Below are 23420 nucleotides of genomic sequence, written 5' to 3' on the forward strand. Positions count from 1 at the left end.
TAATAATGACAATCTAATAATATGAATTATTAGATTTATTTTTATAACTTAGCAGTAATGGTTTAATTTACATTGTTCTTATACAAAATATCATATTTTAAAATAATTCTAAAGTATAATTATATTTTTATTGAAATTAATACAAAATGGCTTGTTGAAAAATTCGACATATTATTATTATGTGATTATACATTTTAAATTTCATATATGTCGTTTCTTTTATTTCTTATATAATATTATTTTATTTCATTAAAGAGGACTATTATAAAAGTGGTTTTCCAGTTATAAAATAATCTTCAAACAAACATTCATTGAATCCACGACGGATTTTGAAAAATCCTTTGTCTCCCCAAGAAGTACCCCATGAATTGGCAGCTAACCAATATTGGACGCCTCCCTGTACACCCCATCCAATGACCTTTACCGTAATCTGACCAAGTAGTTTTCCAGTTACATGTTGATAAACTCCTAAAAATACAGTAATTAGATAAATATATTTGTGATGTTTATTTTTACCTTAAATGATTTTCTAATCATACCTGATTTGTATGTTAAAAAATCTTCATAAACACGCATTATAGCAGTTACAGGCCCATATTTTTTCATTTCTTTCCTGATCATTCCCGGACAATACCATTCAATTCGCATTCCTAATATAAATGATAATATTTCAATACTTACAAAATACAATTAGTTAATTCATTAATAAAAATAATTATTATTATTCCTATTTAATGAGTTTTCCATTAACCTACCTTTTGAAATGTCTTTTAGGAAGGGTTTTGAATAATTTTGGTTGTAGCAATTTAAATTGCATTTTGGTGTTTCTGATTTATATTTTCCACACATATATGATGGACTTCTTTCATCCAAAACTGTATGGTTACATGGTGGAATCAACCATGGTTGACAGCCCTATAATGATGTATTTTTATTTAGTGATTTAAATTTATAAAACAAAATCTATATTTTAAAAATAACTGAGGTAACATAATAGATTCTTTCAAAACATATTAAATGCATATAACTTTAAAATTATAAGTAAAGTAAACAATTCTTTAAAGAGGAAAAATAAGGAAATGTATGATACATAACGTCGAGCTTACGTATAATTTTAAAATAATTTCCAAGTAGAATAAATGTATGGAATAGTTTCGAAAATTTATCTCACGTATTGAATATTCAATATAAATTAAAAGTAAATCAAATTACTTCATTGCTACCATAATCTCCACCTGTGACCACTCCTCTTTTTGTCCAATAATGCCATGCTGCTCCAGAATAACCACCATTGCACCCGTCACCACAATCATCACAACAAGATAACACTTTTTGTGGAGAATAAAACGCCGTTATATTTGTCTTTGACTTAATACATATGCGGTCGTTAATAGCTGAAGTGACAGAAATCGCCTGAACATAAACATAGTTCAATAATTCGTCATGTACGAGTCTTGATGATATATTTATGATATTTAACAACATTGTAATCGAATAAACTATGAGCCTAATACATACCCAGTCAGCAGCACAGTTTCCCTGGTTCCATATGTGTGAAATAGAAACGCATTCAAACCAATTAATACGGGCGTCAAAATTTTCTGGAAGACCATTCGATCCATCCGCATCGTCTTCATCGTCCTTATGACCGATAATATCGATCATTTTACCATTTTTTTGATTGCCCCAAGTTCCAACTATGTTTTTGTAGTCAGACGTACTGAGATGATTAATTCCGGCCTATACACAAACATGATATTATGATATATTTATTAGTTGGTCTATGCTGGTCTACTCTGACCTTTACGCTATACCCACAAACAAATTATACTTCTTAGTTAATACAAATTTTGTAAGTATTTGTAATTAGTGTTCATAAAGTGTAAAATCATAATTTGTATTAACCTTTTTTTTTCTATAAGTATATAGATTAAATTTATGAATTTAATAAACCTTATATTGTATTGGGCATGATTATAAAAAAATTAATAATACCTTTATTTTGTATTTAAGAAAGTTGATCTATGATATAATAAAAGATAATGTATCGACATTTTTATTTTTATTTTATCCGTTGACTTGTTGCAATATATTAAAATTATACTCACATAATAAAAATTTTAAATGACTTTGATTTCAGAAAATCATCTTTTATTGTTATTGAGTAATTGTATTAAATCTAAACTGTGGGTTTGATAATTAATGTTGACACAATACTATACGCAAGTAAATGTTATATTATTTTTTAATAATTTGGATTTAAAGAAAATGTATTGCATAATATAGAAAACGATTTTTATTGATGGTTATGGTTCTAAGAATTATATATTTTTATATAAATCTACAATTAATAAATGTGCCAACCTGATTATTAGTTACTTTGTATTCAACTTTAAGCTAAGTCCCGTATATTAGCTGATTTTATAAAATATTATTATAGAAACATATAACATCCAAATTAAACGAATGGGTATTGTATAGTAAAATAAATTTAAAAAGTAATCATCACATAAAATTATCTATATTTATTTATTTTAGATTAAACGGGCGCAGGCCCAATTACATAAATAAAATTAGTACATATTATTATAAGTATTTTACCACACTTACAATGTTAAACATAAAAACATTTTTTGATAATTATTTCAAGCTCTACTTGTAGTTAGAAAACATAAATTATAAATCATTATAAATATTAAAATTTCAAATCACTAAAAAAGCTATAGTATATTTTTTAGATGAATTAAGTTATCTATTAAAACCGTAGAATGCATAATAATCTATTTTTTTATGAAGATTAATAAATCCAATATGGTTCTAAGAATGGACGAGTTATATATTCTAAGTTAAGTACATATAGTTAAAAATTTACAAAGTTTTTTAAAAAACCTATTTTTAGTAATTTAAAGCCTTAAAAAATAATACAGTTTGTGATAAAAACTAAATAAATGATATAATTTAGATATATAAAATAATTAATATCAAATTGAATAATGTGAATTAAATAACATTTGATTTTAATTGTTGTGTTTTATTAATTTCAATTTTTGTTTTACTTACTTCCCATGGTACGTTAGCACGGTTTACGTGTTCAACGATGTGTTGAAGTTTAAATTTTGCATTGCACGACAACCAAATATTACAAAATAATAGTAACAATAATATCTTATTATTTCTAAACATGATGATGATTGAAATTGGTAATTTTTGTTGTAAGTGAATACTAAAAAATAATTTATAGATATTTATTGTTAAATAAAGACTGATATTATAATCTTTTAAAATAATACTTAATTTTAAGTGTTATGTTTGTTTTTAAAGCAGATTTACTTATCAAAAATTAAGATGGCATTGTTTACTTATAATATATTGTTTAAGAGTAAATTTGTATTTTTTCAAATTGTGTAAATAGACAAGTTTTTTTTGTATTTGTATCTATTTAGATAAAATATTATCTGATACTTCATAATAAAATATGTATTACCTACGTGACAACTTTTAATATAAGAGTACTACCATCATTATTGACATTGAGTAAAATGTTGTATAATTCGTTATTGAGTAGGTCACTGTAATGAATATGTTAAATTAGAAATCTTTGATAAATAGGTAGCTATATACTTATATTTTAGTGTACAATTGAAAATGATTTCTAGAAGGTATTTAAGTACCTATATATTATGTCGGTCTACAATTCTAGGGTATTTTATTTTTTATTTATAATACTATTAATATATATAATTTTTGCCAAAATCAAATGACATATTATATTATATAGGTAATTGTTATTAGTTAATAATAGTTAATAAAAGTAGCTGTTACTAATTAATTAATAATATTATCTTAAACATAGGCATGCGCACTGGTGAAGCAGAAGGTTTATGAGCTGTATCTGCAACATTTTTGTGCCGATAGATTGGCTTACGGCCCCTGGCGGTATAAGTTGTACCACTTAGTCAAAGTCAGCATTAGTTGCTTTATTTTGGATGTTGCATGTTGTATCTGTGATTAAAATCTGTGCAAACCTTTGATTATAAGTCAATACCAACGTAGAACTGCGTGAATTGGTTCGTGGAATAAATAATTTAAAAAAAATTTAAATATTTAAAGAAAATTATTGCGTACCTATACTAAACAATAATATAATTAGTGGCGTAATGTTTCAAATACCTATTTTTGAATAATATTTTTAAATACTAACAAAATAACTAAAATATTAAGTTTTGTTTAATTATCAAGTTTGGTCAAAATTTGAAGTTGAAATTACTATAAAAAAAATTGTGTGTATGTATTTTTAAGATTTATTTCATAAGATAAAGCACGCTTCATTAAATTTTAAAGCTTTTGCTATTAAAATTGAAAAATTTATATATTTTTAACTATAGATTAATTTGCACATTTTTATAGTTTTGATGGATTTTATCTAAATTTTAAATTTTAAATCTTTCTAAAATAAAATTGTGGTCATGTATTTATAAAACTATATATAAATAAATATTAAAATAATAATAAATATTTTAAAAATTGTATTGTATATAGAAAATAATAATTTGTATAATTGTGGAGTTTTAAAACAATTAAAAAATAGAAAAAACTAAAAAAGTATAAAATATCACAAATATCCATAAAAAACAGAAAATCCCAAAACGTTTTGAAAATTTTATTATTTCTAATAAGCAGTAATATGAATATTTGGTAAAAATTATTTTTTTTTTTATTTTTAGTCAAATTATGACATTTTTTTTGTTTTGAACGGATTTTCATATTTTTTTCCGATTTTTTTGAAAAATTATTCATTGCTCTATTTAGAATCTAATAGATTCGAGACATTAGACATTAATACGTAATATGATATTGATTTAGTGATGTGATAAATTCTTATCATGACATAAGCTCCTTAGTCCAAATCGTGTTTTATGGTTATGAATTATGATACGATTTTCATAATTTTTAGTAGTGATAGTTATGATATACTCATATAATTTTATGTTTTATTGATTAAAGTTACCACTTACTAACTAGGATTGTATTTACTATTTTAATATTTAATACCTAGGTATTGTGGTATTAATAATATATTTACTACTGACACACCAGTTCCATAAATGCTATATTTTATTGAAACCATATACGTTTTGTATTTTATATAGTAAATTATTATATAGTATAAAGTACATTTTCTACTTCAAGTTATTTTAATGCTTGATGTACTTATGTATGCACCTACTATGAGCTATATTGTATTGGAAATAGTGAACATCATTTTGTGTATTGTATTTGATATATAATTTAAAAAAACTTTTCAAAAACAAATTATGTAATAGCTCATAGTATTTTTAATTTATTTTTTATTGTACATTATAAATAGATTATTTAACTATTTTGTCCAACTCTTGAATAGATAGAGAGGTTCGCAATTTCTATAATCCACAATTGTATTAATAGTACGGGATTAGACAACTGACAAAAATATCTTATACATTTTATCCTTACCGTTACCAGTATTATAGAACCATCATAATATGACCACACTTAATACTTAATAATTAATATTCAGTAGTTTGGTGGATTATGGTGTATTATAAGCTTATAAATTCAACGGTATAGCAAATCTAAACTCGTACGTAATCCTCTGTATAAAATCGAGGAGTTTGAGGACTTCCACATATAATAAAAATAATAAGTGTTAGGTAAACGATAATATAATTAAAAATATGTATTTGGATAAACAATGTATTACGTGCTTTGCTAATTAGTTTATTATATAGTTGTAAATATATAGAAATAGCTGATTGTACTGTAGTAAAATAGTTTAAACTGTTATGTTTTTTTTATAAAAGTTTTATAGACATAGTATAGGTAGGTAGGTTATCATGTAAATACTCGTATATATTAACGTATGAGAAATAATTTTGTTTTATATTTTTAGAACAAGTTTGAGGTTTTATTATATTTTCAAAACATAATGTTTTACATTAACAGTGAAAATATTTGTTACAGTATTCGTGCTCGGATCAACCTATTTTAGTTTACAAATTTGTTTCATTTTTTTTATTTCTAAGATACTAATATATCGCAACTTACTTATATTATATACTATATAGTAAATAATTAATTAATCATTATGGATATTATCAATAAATATTTTAAAATCTATTAAATGTAGTCGTTAAGTTATCAACATATTTTTAAACTCAACTTAAGTTATTTTATTGTAATGGTATTAAATATTATACCATTGATATATTGTACAACAATCCTGTTATTTGGTTAAATAACTGTATTTAAAGTTCTTATTTATCTAGAGGATCATTTAAAAAGAATACAAATAGTTAGGTATATAAAAATATAATAACAGTTTTCAATGGTACTTAAAAAAAATGTAAATCATGGTCTTTGAAGTGATATGTTTTTTTAAAATTTTAATATCATGCTATATACATGTCAAACATGGTAAATACGTTATTCAAAGTAGGTACTAACAATAAACACTTGAATGATGCTTATTTATAATTATTTTATGATATCATAAACAATTCATTAAAATGGTAGTCCCGCGAACATTTTTTCTTGGAAAAAGCAGCCGTCGTTACCTCTTGAAATCTTAAACGTTCCGTTATCTCCCCAATCTGAACCAAACGAATTAGCTACTAACCAATACGGGACACCGTTTTCTTCACCCCATCCGAAAATCTTCACGCTTTGTACAGTGAAGAAAGGTACATCTGATTGCTCGTCGTACTGATATACCCCTTGAAAATTAAAAAAAAAGAAGTGTATTTTCAAATTTAACAACTACAAAAATATATAATTTTCACATACCCGATTTGTAATCAACCAAATCTCTATACATGTAGAACTGGGTTGTTATCGGACCGTTATCAAAAATTTCTTTCATAGCCATATAAGGGTACACTTGATAATATTTACCTATATTTACAAAGACAATAATAATTAAGTATTAAAAATATAGTTGAAATATTAATAGACAAGATATAACATGGATAGAAATGACATGGAACGGATCTAAAATATTTACTGTGTTATTATTATTATATAAATTCGACAGAAATGATAAGTAGGTTTAAAAAAACATACCTAATATACACTTTTAGGAAAGATAAAAATAATGTGAAACTTTCTAACATCAATATGGAATTCACACAAACTAAATTATATTCGATTTTATATTTTTTTTAAATGTTATTATAGTATTATCTACCTTTATAAATATCAGTTCTGAATGAAGTGTAATGATTTGGGTTATAACACTTTATTTCACATGTCGGCGTTTCCTCTCTGTGATATGTTGTACAACTGTGTCCAGGTGGTTTTTCATTAATTAGTTTACATGGTGGAATCTTATATGGTTGACAACCCTAAAAATTAAAAATTAACTATAAAATGATTTTGTTATTTTTGAATAAATAAAAGAATGAAAATATCAAATATTTAATGGACCAATAGATTTCAGGATTAAATTTGATACTTTAATTAATCAAAATGAAATAACTATATGGATGACGATTTGTTGTAAATTTAACGATATATCGATACAATGATAGGTACCTGTTTGGAATTGTAATCACCACCTGATACAAACCCATGTCTCCTGTAAAAGTCCCAAGACTCGAATTGTGACCCACCATCACATCCATATCCACACAAATAGCAGCAAGAAATAATCTGCTGTGCAGACATTATAGGATTTTTTGTTTCGTTTGAATGAATACAAATTCTATCGGTTACTGCAGACGCTACCGCTATGGCATAACTTGAACGACAGTTTCCTTGATTATATATATGACCGATCGATGGGCAATTTGGCCATTTTTTTCTTGAGTCGAAATTTACTGGCAGCCCATTCGTGAAATAAACACTATTGCCTCCTCCATACCAATTCAACTTTGCGTCATCTCTGTTGTAAAGCGCTGGATCTGAAATGGGCTACTCAAAATGTGCATCGTTATTGTAAAATGCTTTTAATAATATTTTTTGTATTTTTAGTGTAAGTGCAAACCTTGGCATGGTCGTTTTCATTATATTGGTAGTTTGTCTTAGTGTCCTGCCCGATAGTATATGTTATAAAAATAGAAATAAATACTAATTTAAAAAACATTTTTTTAAATTTAAATAATACCAAAAAGTTTAAGTTCAAAGTTATACGCTTATAACGTTTATAAACTGTTCGGGAACAGCTGCATTCACGTCTGACCTAAGCTTCAAGAGTGGCTCTATATAAAAAAATAAAAGATTGCATAGTACTTAAGAAGCATTTAAGCTGCTTATTAAACTATTAAAATAGGTATTATAATACAAAAAAAATATTGATTAGGTACTAGAATACATAATATTATCATATTAAAGTTATCGTCATTATTTTTATTATCTAATTTTGAATATTGAAACAATATAATTTATATTCACTTTTAGTTTTAAATGATACCATTATAATAATGTTTTTTTATTATATATATTCTAAAAGTAAATACTTCAAATAATACAATAATTGTGTAAACATTTGTTACATACGAATTATTCGAATAAGTTTTTATTATTTGTATTACTAATCTATTGTAATATTACTAATATTGAATAGGTTCTATTTAAAAAAAAGTTATAAATATCATAGTATAATTATCAAGATATAAATATTTTAAACGTTAAAAAACTATAATGATGTGTTTAAAACTGTGTTTGCTAGTGTTGAAAATTTGTTTTAGTTGATAGCATACAGTGAATTATAACAGTACATAATTAAGAACCAATACAGACTTTGCATTTTTTTAGATTGATAGTAGGAACTTTTAGTATAGTAGAACCTCGATTATCCATATCCTGAATAACTGTCTTCCTAGATTAACCACCATTACTGACCCGTGTAGCAGTAAAATCGTATTGTTTTATGTCGGGGAGGGTTTGGTTTATCCGAAACGTAATATAGTCAAACAAAAAAACATTAACCGACTTAAAAAAAAATAATAATTATAAATACATAATAAATTATTGTCAAATATTAATAAATATTTATATTGTGAAATGTATGGGTAATAAATAAATGTATAGTAAGTTAAAAAAATAATAAATAACGTGTAAGTTGTAACTTTAAAAAAATGTTCGTTTCTCGTTTTTTCGATGATACGTCGAGGCTATGGTCCCGAGACTGACAGATAATCGAAATTCTTCTATGCATTAATGTGTATTTTAATAACCGGGATTTTAGTAGTTCCAGTTACTCGGTTTATTTCGATTATGCCAACTGTAGTTGCTCGTCAACATTTTTGAAATACTTTTTTATCCAGTCTGTTTAAGTTTAGAACAGTGATGTTATTAATTTATCTATTTCCATCAGTGAGTTTCTAATTGTTTTTCACTGAACTAATAAACGTTCTTTATATTATTATATCGTTATAATATTTACAGGTATTACCTGTTACTAAGATAATATAAAGATTAAAGAAGTTTTGTTGTATAGCAGGTTGTATAGTAATGTACCTCGTAATTAAATTGGCTATTGTAATGGATACATGAAATTTATATTCTGTGATAAATCATCATATTATATGATAAACAATTCGAATCTATATTTCAAATTATATTTTATAATATATTTAAATTAGTTTAAGTTGTTTATTTTTTTTTTTATAATAAGATAAGTTGATCTAATTTAAGCTTAAAAACATAACATATTATTGTATTATGTTCAAAACTGACTGTGATAACTTATAATGTATTTTTTCCTATTATTCGATTACAACTTAATCAATTAATTCATTTTAATTTATTTGTATACAACATTGAATTAAATACATTTTTTTTTAAATTTATTTGTTATACATGTACATTGAAGTAAAATATTATTAGAATTCCAGTCCGGTTTCTCCGAGGAAGGAAATGAGGCTGTTTAAGATATGACTTCATTAAGATTTGAGTCGATGTGTTTGAGTATTGCTTCTTCGTAATATCAGCCATCAGTGAAAATAAGTTTGACTATTATTATCACTCTACATGATTGTTTTTGTGTCTTAGTTTCTCATTAGATAGTCGTATATATTAATTGGGTGTAGTTAATTCTCAATATATTGGTTATTGTTATTATTTTTTCGAAAAATTTGTATCATCAGATAAAAAAAACACGATTAAATCAATATATTATATTCATCGATCACCTAGAATTTAAAATTACATTATTCATGCAGTTAAATTGCCTTATTAAATACTTAATTTTAATCATCTTTGTTATATATATATATATAATATATATACTTAGTTAATAATATTAAATGTATGTACTTACTAATTTTTTTTTGTGATATAGTGAATTAAAGAAAGTTATTAAGATCATTTTTGGATTACTACAATACATGAATAGGTAATATTTTCTTTCGAATATCATAAATTTATTTAAATATTTGTAAAATTTAATTAACTTTTAATTTTATATCCTATGATAAGTTAAAAAAAAAATACTGTATATTATAAACGATAAGTATAGATTTATTAATAATGTTTATTTGCTATATTAAATAATTTATATAGGAACTTACACATAATATTTTATAGTAATTCTGATTTAATATAATTATATGGGATCTCATATTTTTCAGGTTAATTTCATTTGAATTTGAAAAATCAGAAATGCTGCAACTAATGTGACAATCTAAAAAAAAAACAAATATATTTAAATTTAAATAATCATTATGGTTGATTTAATTAAATTGTAATATTATACTGATTTCAGACTTCTGTAATTCATTTCAAAAATATTGCATGGCATGAAATTTAAATCTGCGTGTAACATGTATAAATATGCATGTTTTATCTGAAAATAATAAGTATCTTTTAAACTAAAAATTAAAATATATAGTTATTTATAAATTCAATGTGTTTCGTTATTGTTATATTAACAATAACTAACTGAGATACATTTATTTATTTATTTATTTAAAGTTCAATATTTTGATTATAAAATATAATATAACGATTATAGGTATAAATAACTATAGACAACAACATTTTACACTATAAATTAAATTTATTTTTAATTTTTGGGTGTTGTAATTGATAATTTTAAATACAATATGCAATGTGCATTAATAATATATACAGGCAACTTTTTTTTAAATAATATGATATAACAAAATTCAAACATTTTAAATTCATTTTAAGAGGATGTCACACATTGTTTATTTTCTTTCTCTAGCCCACGCGCAACATAGACAAAACGCATTTACGCAGTCTGAGTAGAACTCGCTTAATTTTGGTTCTAGAGTAAATATACCTATTATAAAATTAAATTTTGATAATATTTCTGAGTACAAGACGATGAGTTTTTTCCATTACTCTCAATACAACGTTAATTATATCGTTTGTAAATAGTTATAAATTACAACATTTTTAAATAACCTTTACATTTTTAAAATTTTAATTTTTTTAAAACAACTCATCATCTTGTACTCAGAAATATTATCAAAATTTAATTTTATTATAGGTATATTTACTCTAGAACCAAAATTGAGCGTGTTCTACTCAAACTGCGTAAATGCGTTTTGTCTATGTTGCGCGTGGGCTAGAGAGAGAAAACAAACAGTGTGTGACATCCTCTTAATATTTATTATTGAAGAGACAATAGGTAATCTTTTAAATATTTATTTTCTATTTATTTATTAAACTCATATTATTAATTTAGTAATCTGAAATACTTTTTCAAAAATGTAAAATATTAAACGTATCAATGTAATATTATAAGCATAACGACTTCTATAGAATACAAGTGTCATTCCTTAGTCTTATCTAAACAGATAAATATAAAACTCTTATAAATAAAAAACATCAACTAACTGTTCAATATTAATTGTATACAATGTATATGAACATTTTCAAAAAGTACTTTGATTCAGATTATGAACCATTGTATTAAAATGGTATATTCAATAATTCAATCTAACTATCAATGGGAATACGTGATCCATAACGAACAGTTCACGGGACGTTTGAAACCGATATCGAACCCATTATTATTTGTGAATACATATAATTCAAAGCTCAAATAAGGGACAGTAATTAAAACGTGTTAATTAAATACGATAAAATGTAAACGGTTGTTTATCTTACTTTAATATAGTATCTTACTTTGTGTATTTATTTACCTGTTTGCTATCTGAATTGAAGTTAATGCTAATTGAATTCAAGACCTTTTTTGTTCTCAGTAGCTAATAAATAGATAAAACAAATAAATGATTATAATTAAACAATAAGTATTATCTATAATCTAAAACTAGTTATAAATTCTGAAAAAAATACATATTGTAAAAAATATCCAGTTCTTAAAGAGTGCACGGAAAATAATATTCTAGTATAAAATATATAATTACCTATAAAATAAAATATATTGATCATAATAGTTTAATTAAAATTATTATTTTAAGATATTTTTAGTTATAATTAGTTATAATCTTTTTCAATTATTATATATTCAAAATGATATTATTTATTTAAAAAATTGTTTGTTGAAGTGTCATTTGAATAGAAAATAATTTTGATCGACTGATTCAGTATGTGATATTATGGGAATTAAATTACTTAAAATTATTTTAAGCATTCGAAAATTCCCTATGAAAAGAATAGGGTGTCATAGGCCACAACGGTGTTTCTCAACCTATGGGTCGCTAAATTTTTTTTTTATGTGTCGCGACTGGCTAAATTTACTCATAAATATATATATGTAATCATACCATATGTACAATCACATTTTTTTTATAGTGGGGGTGGGTCGCGTAATCAGCAAGACAACGAAAATGCTTGGTAACTATTGAAGTAGCCCAACTAGATATTTTTGATCATTAATTTTTGAATTAAACAAACCACAAATTAAATATTATATACAATAGGTATTATTGTTTTATAAGATTACGCGTCTTGTACACGTATTTCCGGAAGAACGATTTTCTGCGAGACGTTCACTAAAAACGTTTTAACGACATCAGAAAATAAGAAAATATGTTTTATAATAAACTCGCCACAGCACTCGATTAGTGCGTTACCGATAGCAATCGAGAAGTAATAGACTTTAAGACGGTTTTACAAGTCCATTATCGACTTCGACATAATATAATATTATACCGTACGAGTCGTATCGTAGTCAATGACACCGGAACGTTCTCACCTCGAGTTTGCAGTTTTTCGTCATGCGGATGATCTCGTACATCCACGTGACGCTGAACGACCCGTTGACGGAATAAACGATTATTCGAACTGCGTCGTGGCCGTCCGCCTTGACGCCGTAATGGTACAGCGAGAACCCGAAGAACACGATTTCGGCGATCGTGCGAACGATGAACACGACGATGGTGACGCCGAACAGGTCGCGGGCCAGATGGACGGCCGCCTGCCTGAGGTCGTCCCACCGGCCGCGGTACGTCTGCCAATCGGCCACGGTGGTCAGCCGGCCGTTGATGTCCCGGACGGCCGCCCGGATCGTGTCCAGCAGGAACGTGTACATCAGCAGCGGCACCATCGTCCACACGTTGTACACGGCTATCATGGCGTACTCGGTGGTCGTGAAATACGCGAAGTTGGTGTCCAAGTGGAACATGGTGTACCCGGCGTACTCGATCAGTATGGACACGCACATCCACTCGACCGAGTACTTGACGAACGGCGTCAACGGCGCGGCCGCGGCCGTCTCGGTCATGGCGCTGTCCAGCACGCGCACCACGTCCGACAGCGACCGCTTGTTGTACTCCCACATGACCAACATCACCGGCGGCGTCAGCAGGTACGTGAACACCTTGGCCACGCTCATCACCGTCGTGATGTCCCATATGTACGGCATCCGCTGCTGCACCACGGACGTCACGTGGTGATATCCGTACGCGCTGTACGCCAGGTTGGCCAGTAAGATCAGAGCGTCCGCGACCACGGCCGCCGCACCGTTCGGCTCCAGTCCCAGCGCGAACAGGCGGCAGACGTTCATCGTGATGTCCAGGCGTCCGCGCAACGTTGCCATATTTATGCCGTTTCGGCTGTCATCGTCGTCGTCGTCGTCGTCGTGATTATCGGGTCGGTTATTTTCATTTTATATTATTGACGATATTGTGGCCGAGCATCCTGCCAGCATTAGTTTTGGTTTTTAGTTACCCTAATGTTGCCCATCGCGCTGGCGAACCGGTGGTGGATTTATCGAAAATTGTATTTTACGTGTTTTATGCCCATAACGGCAATTCTCGGCGACACTTTTTTCTTAACGGACGACACGCTGATGACAGAATAACAGTTATATTAATAATGACAATTGTATATTGCTGGTGAAAAATCAATTGGAAAAAACTGTTTCGAGTAAACCTTGGTAGAAAATCCAATAGAATAAAGGGAAAACGGTTTCAACAACAGTATTTTTATGAATAAAGTTCGAGGGAGGTAGTCCTATTAGAATATTTATAATGACGTTTTATATATTATCTACTTATACATAATAATAAAATATCGATTTACATGTCTCGATTAGATCCGTGTCACGGTCGACCGAGCTAAATACATTCTATATTCTAAGGATTTTGAAACTTTTGAAGTTTTACAATTTTAATGCACTAATGTTTGATAAACGAAAATACTTCAACCAAAAGTTTTAAATATTTCAAATTTTCAACCGGCCATATTTAAGTTATATTATTTTAATTGCAACTACATCATTTTACTTTTTGCGATACGATTTTTGCAACGTAAACTTTACTGTAAAGAAAGCCAATAATGTTTTCTTTTTAATCTCATATGCATTTACTATAATAGGTAACTTTCTGACTAAAGCTCCGGATCGAGTAATTGAGAGAAAAAAAAATAAAAGATTACAATTTCAATTTTATATATTTGATATTTTGACATATTATTTAATTTTATGTGTCTGTATTACATTTACATAAAACAAACATTTTTAAATACTTAAATAATATAATATACTAAAACGCTTAATAAACTATAATAATTGGTTTTTATTAATATTTTATTTATTGCTTATTCATACACACCAAAAGTTAATTATCGGTCCTTACTGATTCATTATTATCATTCATCATTGGTCATATTGATCTATAAAATATGGACTTTATTCTTACATCAATTCGATAAGAAAAAAATGTATTTAATATTAAAATATAACCTAGTTATAGATGCATTGTAATTATAATAGTAATATTGTTACGTATGTGATAATAATTAATAATTATTGCTATCGACAACTATCAATTTCATAATGATTCAATTGAATTGGACATATAAACTTTAAAATTGTTGGACAGTTATTATGTTTTATAATTTAATATTTATGTGTGCACATAATGTATAATTAACTAATGGAAAAAAAAAAATTTATTAAAACGTTTTACAATAAATTATTATACATTATTGTGAATACAGATTGACTTGTTTTTATTACGAAGAATAGTTTAATTATAATTTAAAAAATTATTATAGACTTTTAGTAATACAATGGTATTTTGAATGTAGGTACGGTAAAACTGATTTTTAGAAATGGAATATAGACATGCACTGCATGTCTCTGGATAAAATATAAAATATATAGGTTTTATTTTTACTAAAAATTTTCCTTGTAAATTTCCAAAATATTTATACGTACATTTTTGATTATTAAAACAAAGTCAAAAACGAAACAAAATATAAACATTTTATTATTAATATTATTATATTTAAAGGAAGTGGACGTGTCCCGTGAGCGCTCCCGCGACCTCTTTGAGTAACGATAAAATCAATAACATGGACTCCAGTTCGGATTACAATGTAGGTTAACTCTCGTGCTATTTACATTATGTCTAACATATGATATTTTAATTTGTTTACCAATCAAAAAAGTAATGTAATCGTTTAAGTTATTAATATAGTATAGTAGAGTGGTCAACATAATTTAGTTGGAGATGAGTGTGTACAGTAGTGGTAAATACTCATTTATATTAAACGTGTGCTATTTGTACGGTGTAAAATTAAAAATATTCATTTTTATGTTTAGAGGAACTCCTGGATGCTGGAATCATTTATCGGAATAAAAAAGAACAACTAGATGTGACTATAGGCGATGGAATGGAGTTACTCATACGTGGAGAAAAAAACAAGAAAAAAAAGCCACCGACGAGTAGTTCATATAATTCGTTTGGAATGCACCAAAGCAGTACTGACGAGAATTATTACCTAAAGGATAAATATGAATATGATACTAGAAGGTAAAATTCTAATTTTTGTTATACAGCTATACAATTTTACAGATTAAAAATATCAAAAAAATCAATAAAATAAGTTTAATTTCCATAACATACTTTCTTTTTGAATATAGTTCAAACTTCTACTGTGTTCTATAATAGGTTAAAAATTATTATTTACCAAATGTTTACAATTTAAATGTATATAGCTGTACAATAATCTAATGACAATATAATATATACGTTTTTTTTTTTTATAAAACATTGGATAACAATTTCTTTATTGTTTTAATAGTACTAAATCTTACGGAAGTCATGAGCACGATCCTTACGATAGCGAGAGCCATAGAGGAAGTAAAAGAAGCTTACACAATGCTGAAGAGAAAAAAGACCCTAGCAAAGAAGACGTCGAAATCAACCAAAACAGTGTGTAGTGTTTGGCTCTTAAAACATTGTATTAGAAGTAAAGTTGATATTGTTTTAGTTTTAGGCGGTAATGACGGAATTGCTGCAGAAGAAATTAATGGCGACGAATACAAAGAACAAGGTCCTGTCGAAATGGTAGAAGACGTATTCGAGGAAGAAGAATATCCTGAAGACTGTTTTCCGCCGAACTGTTATAAAAAATTTCCCTTCCTGGCTGGCGATGATGAAACGCCATTTTGGTTAGGGTGGGGACAGCTCAGACTGAAAACATTTCAACTTATAGAAAACAAATATTTCGAAACCGCTGTGATTACTATGATTTTGCTTAGCAGTTTGGCGCTGGTACGTACACAAAATACTACTATAAAATAATATGAATACTGCAGACGCTTAATTTTTCTCATGAATGTATTTTAAAAGTGAAATATTTGGCATATTATCTTATTTAAATAGTCCAGGGAGACTTAATTTTTGTAATCAATACAACAAATAACTCTAATAATTTTAATACGAATGCTAATCAAGGGAATTGGCAACATACAAACAAATTTACTATGTCACGTTGTTTACTAGATATAATAAATAATAATATTCTATAAATATATCAATACTGTTTAACGAGTTCTATACCATGAACAAATCAATTCAACTAATATTCTTAAAATCATTAAAAAGTTGGAACAAGAATTACTTAAATGTGATCGATATTAGTATAAATTTGATTAATTGAGATTTCAATAAAAATGTCATACATTATTTTTAAGTTAATAACAAAAAAAACTAACAATGCTATTTTATCAATTATTTTTATTGACAGTTTAATTAATAATAGTAATATAATAATAATAATAATAATAAAATATTTATTGTTAATTTATTAAATTATATATTTATTTGTACAAGAATCAATATTTTCATTATTTTTCCAGTAAAAATTGTCATGTCTTTCATTTAATTTTTTGTAGATTAATTTCATATTTTCACTCACTCAAAGCATTAAAATTTGTTTATCCATTTTTTTACACCAAATAACATATTTTAAAATTATTCTTACAATTATAATAAAAACTTAATTATTGATTCCAGTTAAATGGGATAGTAGTCCATAATACTTACTGGATATTTAATAACTTACTGGTATGAGTAATTAACTTTTTAAACTTTTTTAAAATGTTTTCAAAACAATTACTTAATATTTATTTAATCTAAAAACTATTTATTGAGCATTTAGAATTCGCAATAAATGACAGTTAATTAAATTATAATAATTATATTTGTATAAAAAAAATATGTCCGTAGGCGCTAGAAGATGTACACCTCCAGCATCGTCCGGTTCTACAAGACATTTTGTATTACATGGATCGGATATTCACAGTTATATTCTTTTTGGAGATGTTGATCAAGTGGTTGGCGTTGGGTTTTCGCAATTATTTTACAAACGCCTGGTGTTGGCTGGACTTCATAATTGTTATGGTAAAACAAAACGTTTTTATTGATTTATTGCAGTTATCATAGGTACTCGCTAAACTTCAATTAATATTTTAATATTCTTCGAAATTTATTTAAAAAAAAAAAAATGTGTAATAATTTCGAGCCATATTTTTGAGAGGAAAATTATTACTGTCGTCGCCGTTCTGCGCCATGGTTTTTGTACTCATTGGACACTATAATATTATCTTGTAGTTGTCATTAGTTAACTTGGCAGCGATATGGTTTGGGGCGGCAGATATACCAGCGTTCAGGTCAATGAGGACTCTTCGGGCTTTGAGACCCCTGAGAGCGGTATCTCGTTGGGAGGGTATGAGAGTAAGTACGAGCTGTCGGACAATTTGTGATGTGGATATTTATATACTCACTATCTGTGTTATTTTCTTTCATTGTGTATAAATAAATATATATATATATATATAACATAAACATATAAAAAAAAATATATATATATATATATATAATGCGTTTGTTCTACTTTTTCTTATATGGCCACAATAACTAAATACAAAGCCATAACAGCTGCTACACGATGTTAAATTAATATTTGACTTGCAGTGATTTTTTGCCTGGGATGCGATTTTGTGTGCGTATGCGTGTGCATTTGTTTCGTTGCGAAATCGGCCGTCGGGATCTTCCTATAGCTGTTATTAAACGAATCAGTAATAATACTATAAAGACTCGTTGGATTCGTTTATGAATATTATTAAACGAATAGTTATTATAAATCGCCGACAAAGGCCGACTGGAGGATGCCCTATGTTCAATATTATAATATAGAAACCTTATTATTTCTATGCCCGTACATACTTATATACAAGGAAATCACAGCTAAATAATTTTTTTTTTTTTTTTTTGCTCTACCGTTGTAATGCGTATTCTATGGCTCTACTTCACACAGGTTTCTCTGATAAATTTTGTTGCTGCCTTGTTGGGAGCCAGTGGAATCCAAGCTTTCAAAACTATGCGAACTCTAAGAGCTTTGCGGCCACTGCGAGCTATGGCTAGAATGCAGGGTATGAGGGTACGTGATCGACAATATATAATAATGAAATACAGTTTTAAACTCCAGTATTATTTTTATTGTTTATATCTATACAAAATTATATAATTATACATTTTAGTTTCGGTATTTTTCTCCAAACGCTATACTAGAACATTTAGATGTGATACAGTTATATTTTATTATAAAATTCGTAACATTTTCGCAACACTGTAGTGCTCGAAGAAATTAATTAATTTTATTTTTTTTAAACATTATTAATAGGTTGAATATATATCATTGTTATTATTTTTTTTTTTTATCAATTTGTAATAATATGAACCATATTTTTAATGAACTCTTGATCATAAATCATTATTAGGTATGGCAACATATAATTATGTTGTTTTGTATACGTATAGCTAGTTATATTGTGTATATGGTCTGCGCCCATTACGAATTATTTAGGTATAGTTAATTTGATGTGCGCAGATATTTAAAACGATTATATTTACTTGTATAAACTTGGCTGTCATTCTACTTAGATGAAGACCCGCATACCCTTAGCGCTATTAATTGTAGTTTCGCACCGTTTGGCTTGCGAGTTTATGCTTTGTGATTTACATCCTATGCATGGTACTATGGTTTATACTATCTTTTATTACTATGTACAGCATGTTTAATTATTACTATTCTAATTAGCTTTTTTTCTCTTTTAGTAATATAATATTATCGTATTCATATTTACATTATCGTATTATACCAGGTGGTGGTTAACGCGTTAGTACAGGCCATTCCTAGTATTTTCAACGTGTTACTTGTGTGTCTGATATTTTGGCTGATTTTTGCTATAATGGGTGTACAACTTTTCGCCGGAAAATATTACAAGGTACTACAAAAGTTGTCTTTTTATTAAAAAAAAAAAAACACTTGTATATATTTTTAACACCTACCATATTATGTTTTTGTAGTGTGTCGACCCAAAAGACGGGAAAACTTTAAATCACGAAATTATACCGGACAAAAACGTCTGTATAGCTGAGATGTACAAATGGGAAAATTCTAAAATGAACTTCGATCACGTGGGGAACGCGTATCTTTGCCTTTTCCAAGTGGCTACTTTTAATGGATGGATGGAAATAATGAGAGATGCCGTAGATTCTAGAGACGTAAGAGCATACAAATACATAAATCAATAATAAAATACACACACACATATTATATATTATTATTAATTTATGATCAAATAAATGTCTAAAAACACTCGATTATTATTTTTTTTTTTTTAGACGCACGGGAAACAGCCAATCCGTGAAATCAATAATTATATGTATTTTTATTTCGTGTTTTTTATTATTTTTGGTTCATTTTTCACTCTTAATTTATTTATTGGTGTGATCATCGACAATTTCAACGAACAGAAGAAAAAAACAGGTACTATATTATTTTAAATGTACAGAATATGTTGGTATTAGTGATTTTTTTTTAAGTAACCCAAGAAATATCGGGAAGAGTTCATAATTATATGGGTTACCATTTAAAAATTAATAAATTCATATACATTTATTTTCCAAATTATGGACATAAAAAAAAAAAGTTAAAAAATATTTAATTATAACTTATTCACTTTTAAATAGATTTAATTATAAAATAATACCATAGTTTTTCAATATGTTTGGTTCAGTTTAAAATAACTATACATTTCATAATATATAACTGTATGTATTTTTTTTTTTTAATTAATGTTTATGTTTTAACGCTAATAGTTATTACTTTAGTAGCCTACTTTAATTTAACTACTGTCTGTGATAAGATATAATTAATCTAGAATGAAATTATGCGATTTTAGGTGCTTCTCTTGAAATGTTTATGACGGAGGACCAAAAGAAATATTACAATGCTATGAAAAAAATGAGTTCCAAAAAACCACTTAAAGCAATTCCAAGACCTAGGGTTAGTTCCACTATTTGTATAATAACTTTATTGTTTCTACATACCTATAACAATAGTTAAAATATCATTTATAAAATATATTTTAGTGGCGGCCACAATCTATCGTCTTCCAAATCGTAACAGACAAAAAGTTTGACATGCTAATCATGTTGTTCATTGGATTTAACATGTTGACTATGACACTTGACCATTACCAACAGACCAAACTTTTTACAGATGTATTAGAACGTCTTAACCAAATATTTATCGCTATATTTTCAACTGAATGTCTACTGAAAATATTCGCATTGCGATATTATTATTTTAAAGAGCCATGGAACTTATTCGACTTCGTGGTCGTTATACTTTCCTTAGCGGGTATGTATTGAAATAATGTAATATTACTTGTAATTTTCTTATTATAATACATAGTTGGAATTTTGCAGGTTTGGTGTTAAGCGATTTGATATCCAAGTATTTCGTATCACCAACGCTCCTTCGAGTGGTCAGAGTAGCTAAGGTGGGTCGAGTGTTACGTTTGGTAAAAGGAGCGAAAGGCATTAGGACTCTATTGTTCGCTTTAGCTATGTCACTTCCAGCGTTATTCAACATATGTTTGTTACTGTTTCTCGTCATGTTCATATTTGCTATATTTGGCATGTCGTTTTTTATGAACGTAGATAGCCACGGAGGGTTGGATGAAGATTACAATTTCCGTACTTTCGGGCAATCGATGATACTTCTTTTCATGGTAAGCTACTATCAATGTCGTGTCTGATAAAAAAAAACCAGTGCTTCTATAATATTTTAGTATACAATAACAAAACCTAGTCTATCAGGTTGCTTATCGGTTAAATCAATACTTTCAGTTGTCTACGTCGTCCGGTTGGGACGCAGTACTGGATGGTATAACGAACGAGGAAAACTGCCAAAAGCCAAATTTAGAGATGGGTATCACGGGCAGTTGTGGTAGTAGCGCTGTGGGCACGGCATTTTTGCTTTCGTACCTGGTGATCAACTTCCTCATTGTCATAAACATGTACATTGCGGTCATCCTGGAAAACTATTCACAAGCCACAGAGGACGTGCAGGAAGGTCTCACGGACGACGATTACGACATGTACTATGAGATATGGCAGCATTTCGACCCCAATGGTACCAGGTACATTCGATACGATCAGCTGTCAGACTTCCTAGACATTCTGGAACCGCCATTGAAGATCCACAAACCAAACAAGTACAAGATCGTGTCCATGGATATACCGATATGCAAAGGAGACCTAATCTACTGTGTAGACATACTAGACGCGTTGACCAAGGACTTCTTCGCGAGAAAAGGCAATCCCATCATCGAGACTGTGGCCGAGATCGGAGAGATGCAAACGCGACCCGAAGAGGCTGGGTACGAGCCCATCAGCTCATCTCTGTGGCGCATGCGCGAGGTTTATTGCGCAATAATCATACAGAACTCGTGGCGCAAGTACACGGCGGCCGCCAAACAGCAGACGGCAGACGACGAGCGGAGCGATGGGGCCGCTTCGCCAGACGGTCGTGAAACCGCCGTGTTGGTCGAGAGCGATGGGTTTGTCACCAAAAACGGTCACAAGGTTGTCATTCACTCGAGGTCGTCGTCAAAAAGCTCAAGACTCGCCGATGTCTAATCCACGACACGATACGTCCGTATTGCGAAAACAATGTATTTTGTACGTTATTATTATTATTATTGATATTATTTATAATATATTTATTACGATTAATATGGCAAAATTTACGATTGAGGCTTTATATTATTAAATAATAATATTGTTATATTCTTGATTTTCACTTAACATTTTTAACACTCTTATAATACTACTATTGGCCAACTGCTGTGATATATAAATATTAAAAAATATTTAATAATTTGTAGTGTTTAAGGTTTACACGAGAGCTTAAAATGATTATTAAGTGATATTATGCGTTTATTAACGATGTTATTTTTTTTTCCTATGCATAGTGTTTTGTAGCCAGTAATGAAGTTAAATTACTTAAACAAAACTTCACGGCTTATACACACCAGGTTAAAATACTTGTATTATTGTTACTATTATGTTTATAATTTTTGAAATTTCGTAATTTTATTACTGTAAAGTTTTAAATATAAAATACACGAATACTATTATATTTTCACATGAATATGTTCAAACAATTATTACAGTTAAAAAAAAATTAATAAAATAAATTTATTTTGTTAAAAGCATTGATACTTGGATACATTGTCACTGAAAACAATTATTTATCATTTCTGTGATTTTCATTAGTCTATCAAGGACTTTTGGGATAACCGTATTTATTTTAATAATTATATTTGCTAATATTAAACGATCGTTAATTGATTTCTAAGCTAC

General features: G+C 28.0%; 3 protein-coding genes across 6 annotated transcripts; 1 reads left to right on the top strand and 2 right to left on the bottom strand.

Moving 5' to 3' along the window:
- Nucleotides 1-106: 106 nt before the first annotated feature.
- On the bottom strand, nucleotides 107-8238 carry LOC132932355 (uncharacterized). The gene is made up of 11 exons (XM_060998687.1): nucleotides 8021-8238; nucleotides 7570-7947; nucleotides 7223-7379; nucleotides 6823-6930; nucleotides 6544-6752; nucleotides 3061-3288; nucleotides 1519-1740; nucleotides 1213-1413; nucleotides 756-915; nucleotides 540-650; nucleotides 107-468 (listed from the first exon to the last, which is right to left on the bottom strand). The coding sequence occupies exons 1-11, from the start codon at nucleotides 8117-8119 to the stop codon at nucleotides 263-265; spliced, it is 2079 nt and encodes a 692-aa protein (XP_060854670.1). The 5' UTR covers nucleotides 8120-8238; the 3' UTR covers nucleotides 107-262.
- Nucleotides 8239-10603: 2365 nt separating this feature from the next.
- LOC132931762 (uncharacterized) lies at nucleotides 10604-13919 on the bottom strand. The gene is made up of 4 exons (XM_060997743.1): nucleotides 13166-13919; nucleotides 12150-12212; nucleotides 10733-10822; nucleotides 10604-10660 (listed from the first exon to the last, which is right to left on the bottom strand). The coding sequence occupies exons 1-4, from the start codon at nucleotides 13832-13834 to the stop codon at nucleotides 10604-10606; spliced, it is 879 nt and encodes a 292-aa protein (XP_060853726.1). The 5' UTR covers nucleotides 13835-13919.
- Nucleotides 13920-15771: 1852 nt separating this feature from the next.
- LOC132931760 (sodium channel protein para-like) lies at nucleotides 15772-23208 on the top strand. 4 transcript variants are annotated; one of them, XM_060997740.1, is made up of 13 exons: nucleotides 15772-15945; nucleotides 16019-16229; nucleotides 16501-16631; nucleotides 16690-16973; nucleotides 17931-18104; nucleotides 18315-18437; nucleotides 19868-19990; nucleotides 20073-20270; nucleotides 20391-20535; nucleotides 20951-21054; nucleotides 21141-21411; nucleotides 21480-21784; nucleotides 21903-23208. In XM_060997740.1, exons 1-13 carry the CDS (start codon nucleotides 15927-15929, stop codon nucleotides 22692-22694), a joined length of 2880 nt encoding a protein of 959 aa, XP_060853723.1. In that variant the 5' UTR covers nucleotides 15772-15926; the 3' UTR covers nucleotides 22695-23208. The 4 variants fall into 4 exon arrangements, with proteins under 4 accessions (XP_060853723.1, XP_060853722.1, XP_060853725.1 ...); XM_060997739.1 differs by lacking the exon at nucleotides 18315-18437 and adding an exon at nucleotides 19021-19143; XM_060997742.1 differs by having other exon boundaries at nucleotides 16696-16973.
- Nucleotides 23209-23420: the final 212 nt, after the last annotated feature.

This window comes from Rhopalosiphum padi, chromosome 1 (genome assembly GCF_020882245.1).
Source record: "Rhopalosiphum padi isolate XX-2018 chromosome 1, ASM2088224v1, whole genome shotgun sequence".
NCBI lineage: Eukaryota > Metazoa > Arthropoda > Insecta > Hemiptera > Aphididae > Rhopalosiphum > Rhopalosiphum padi.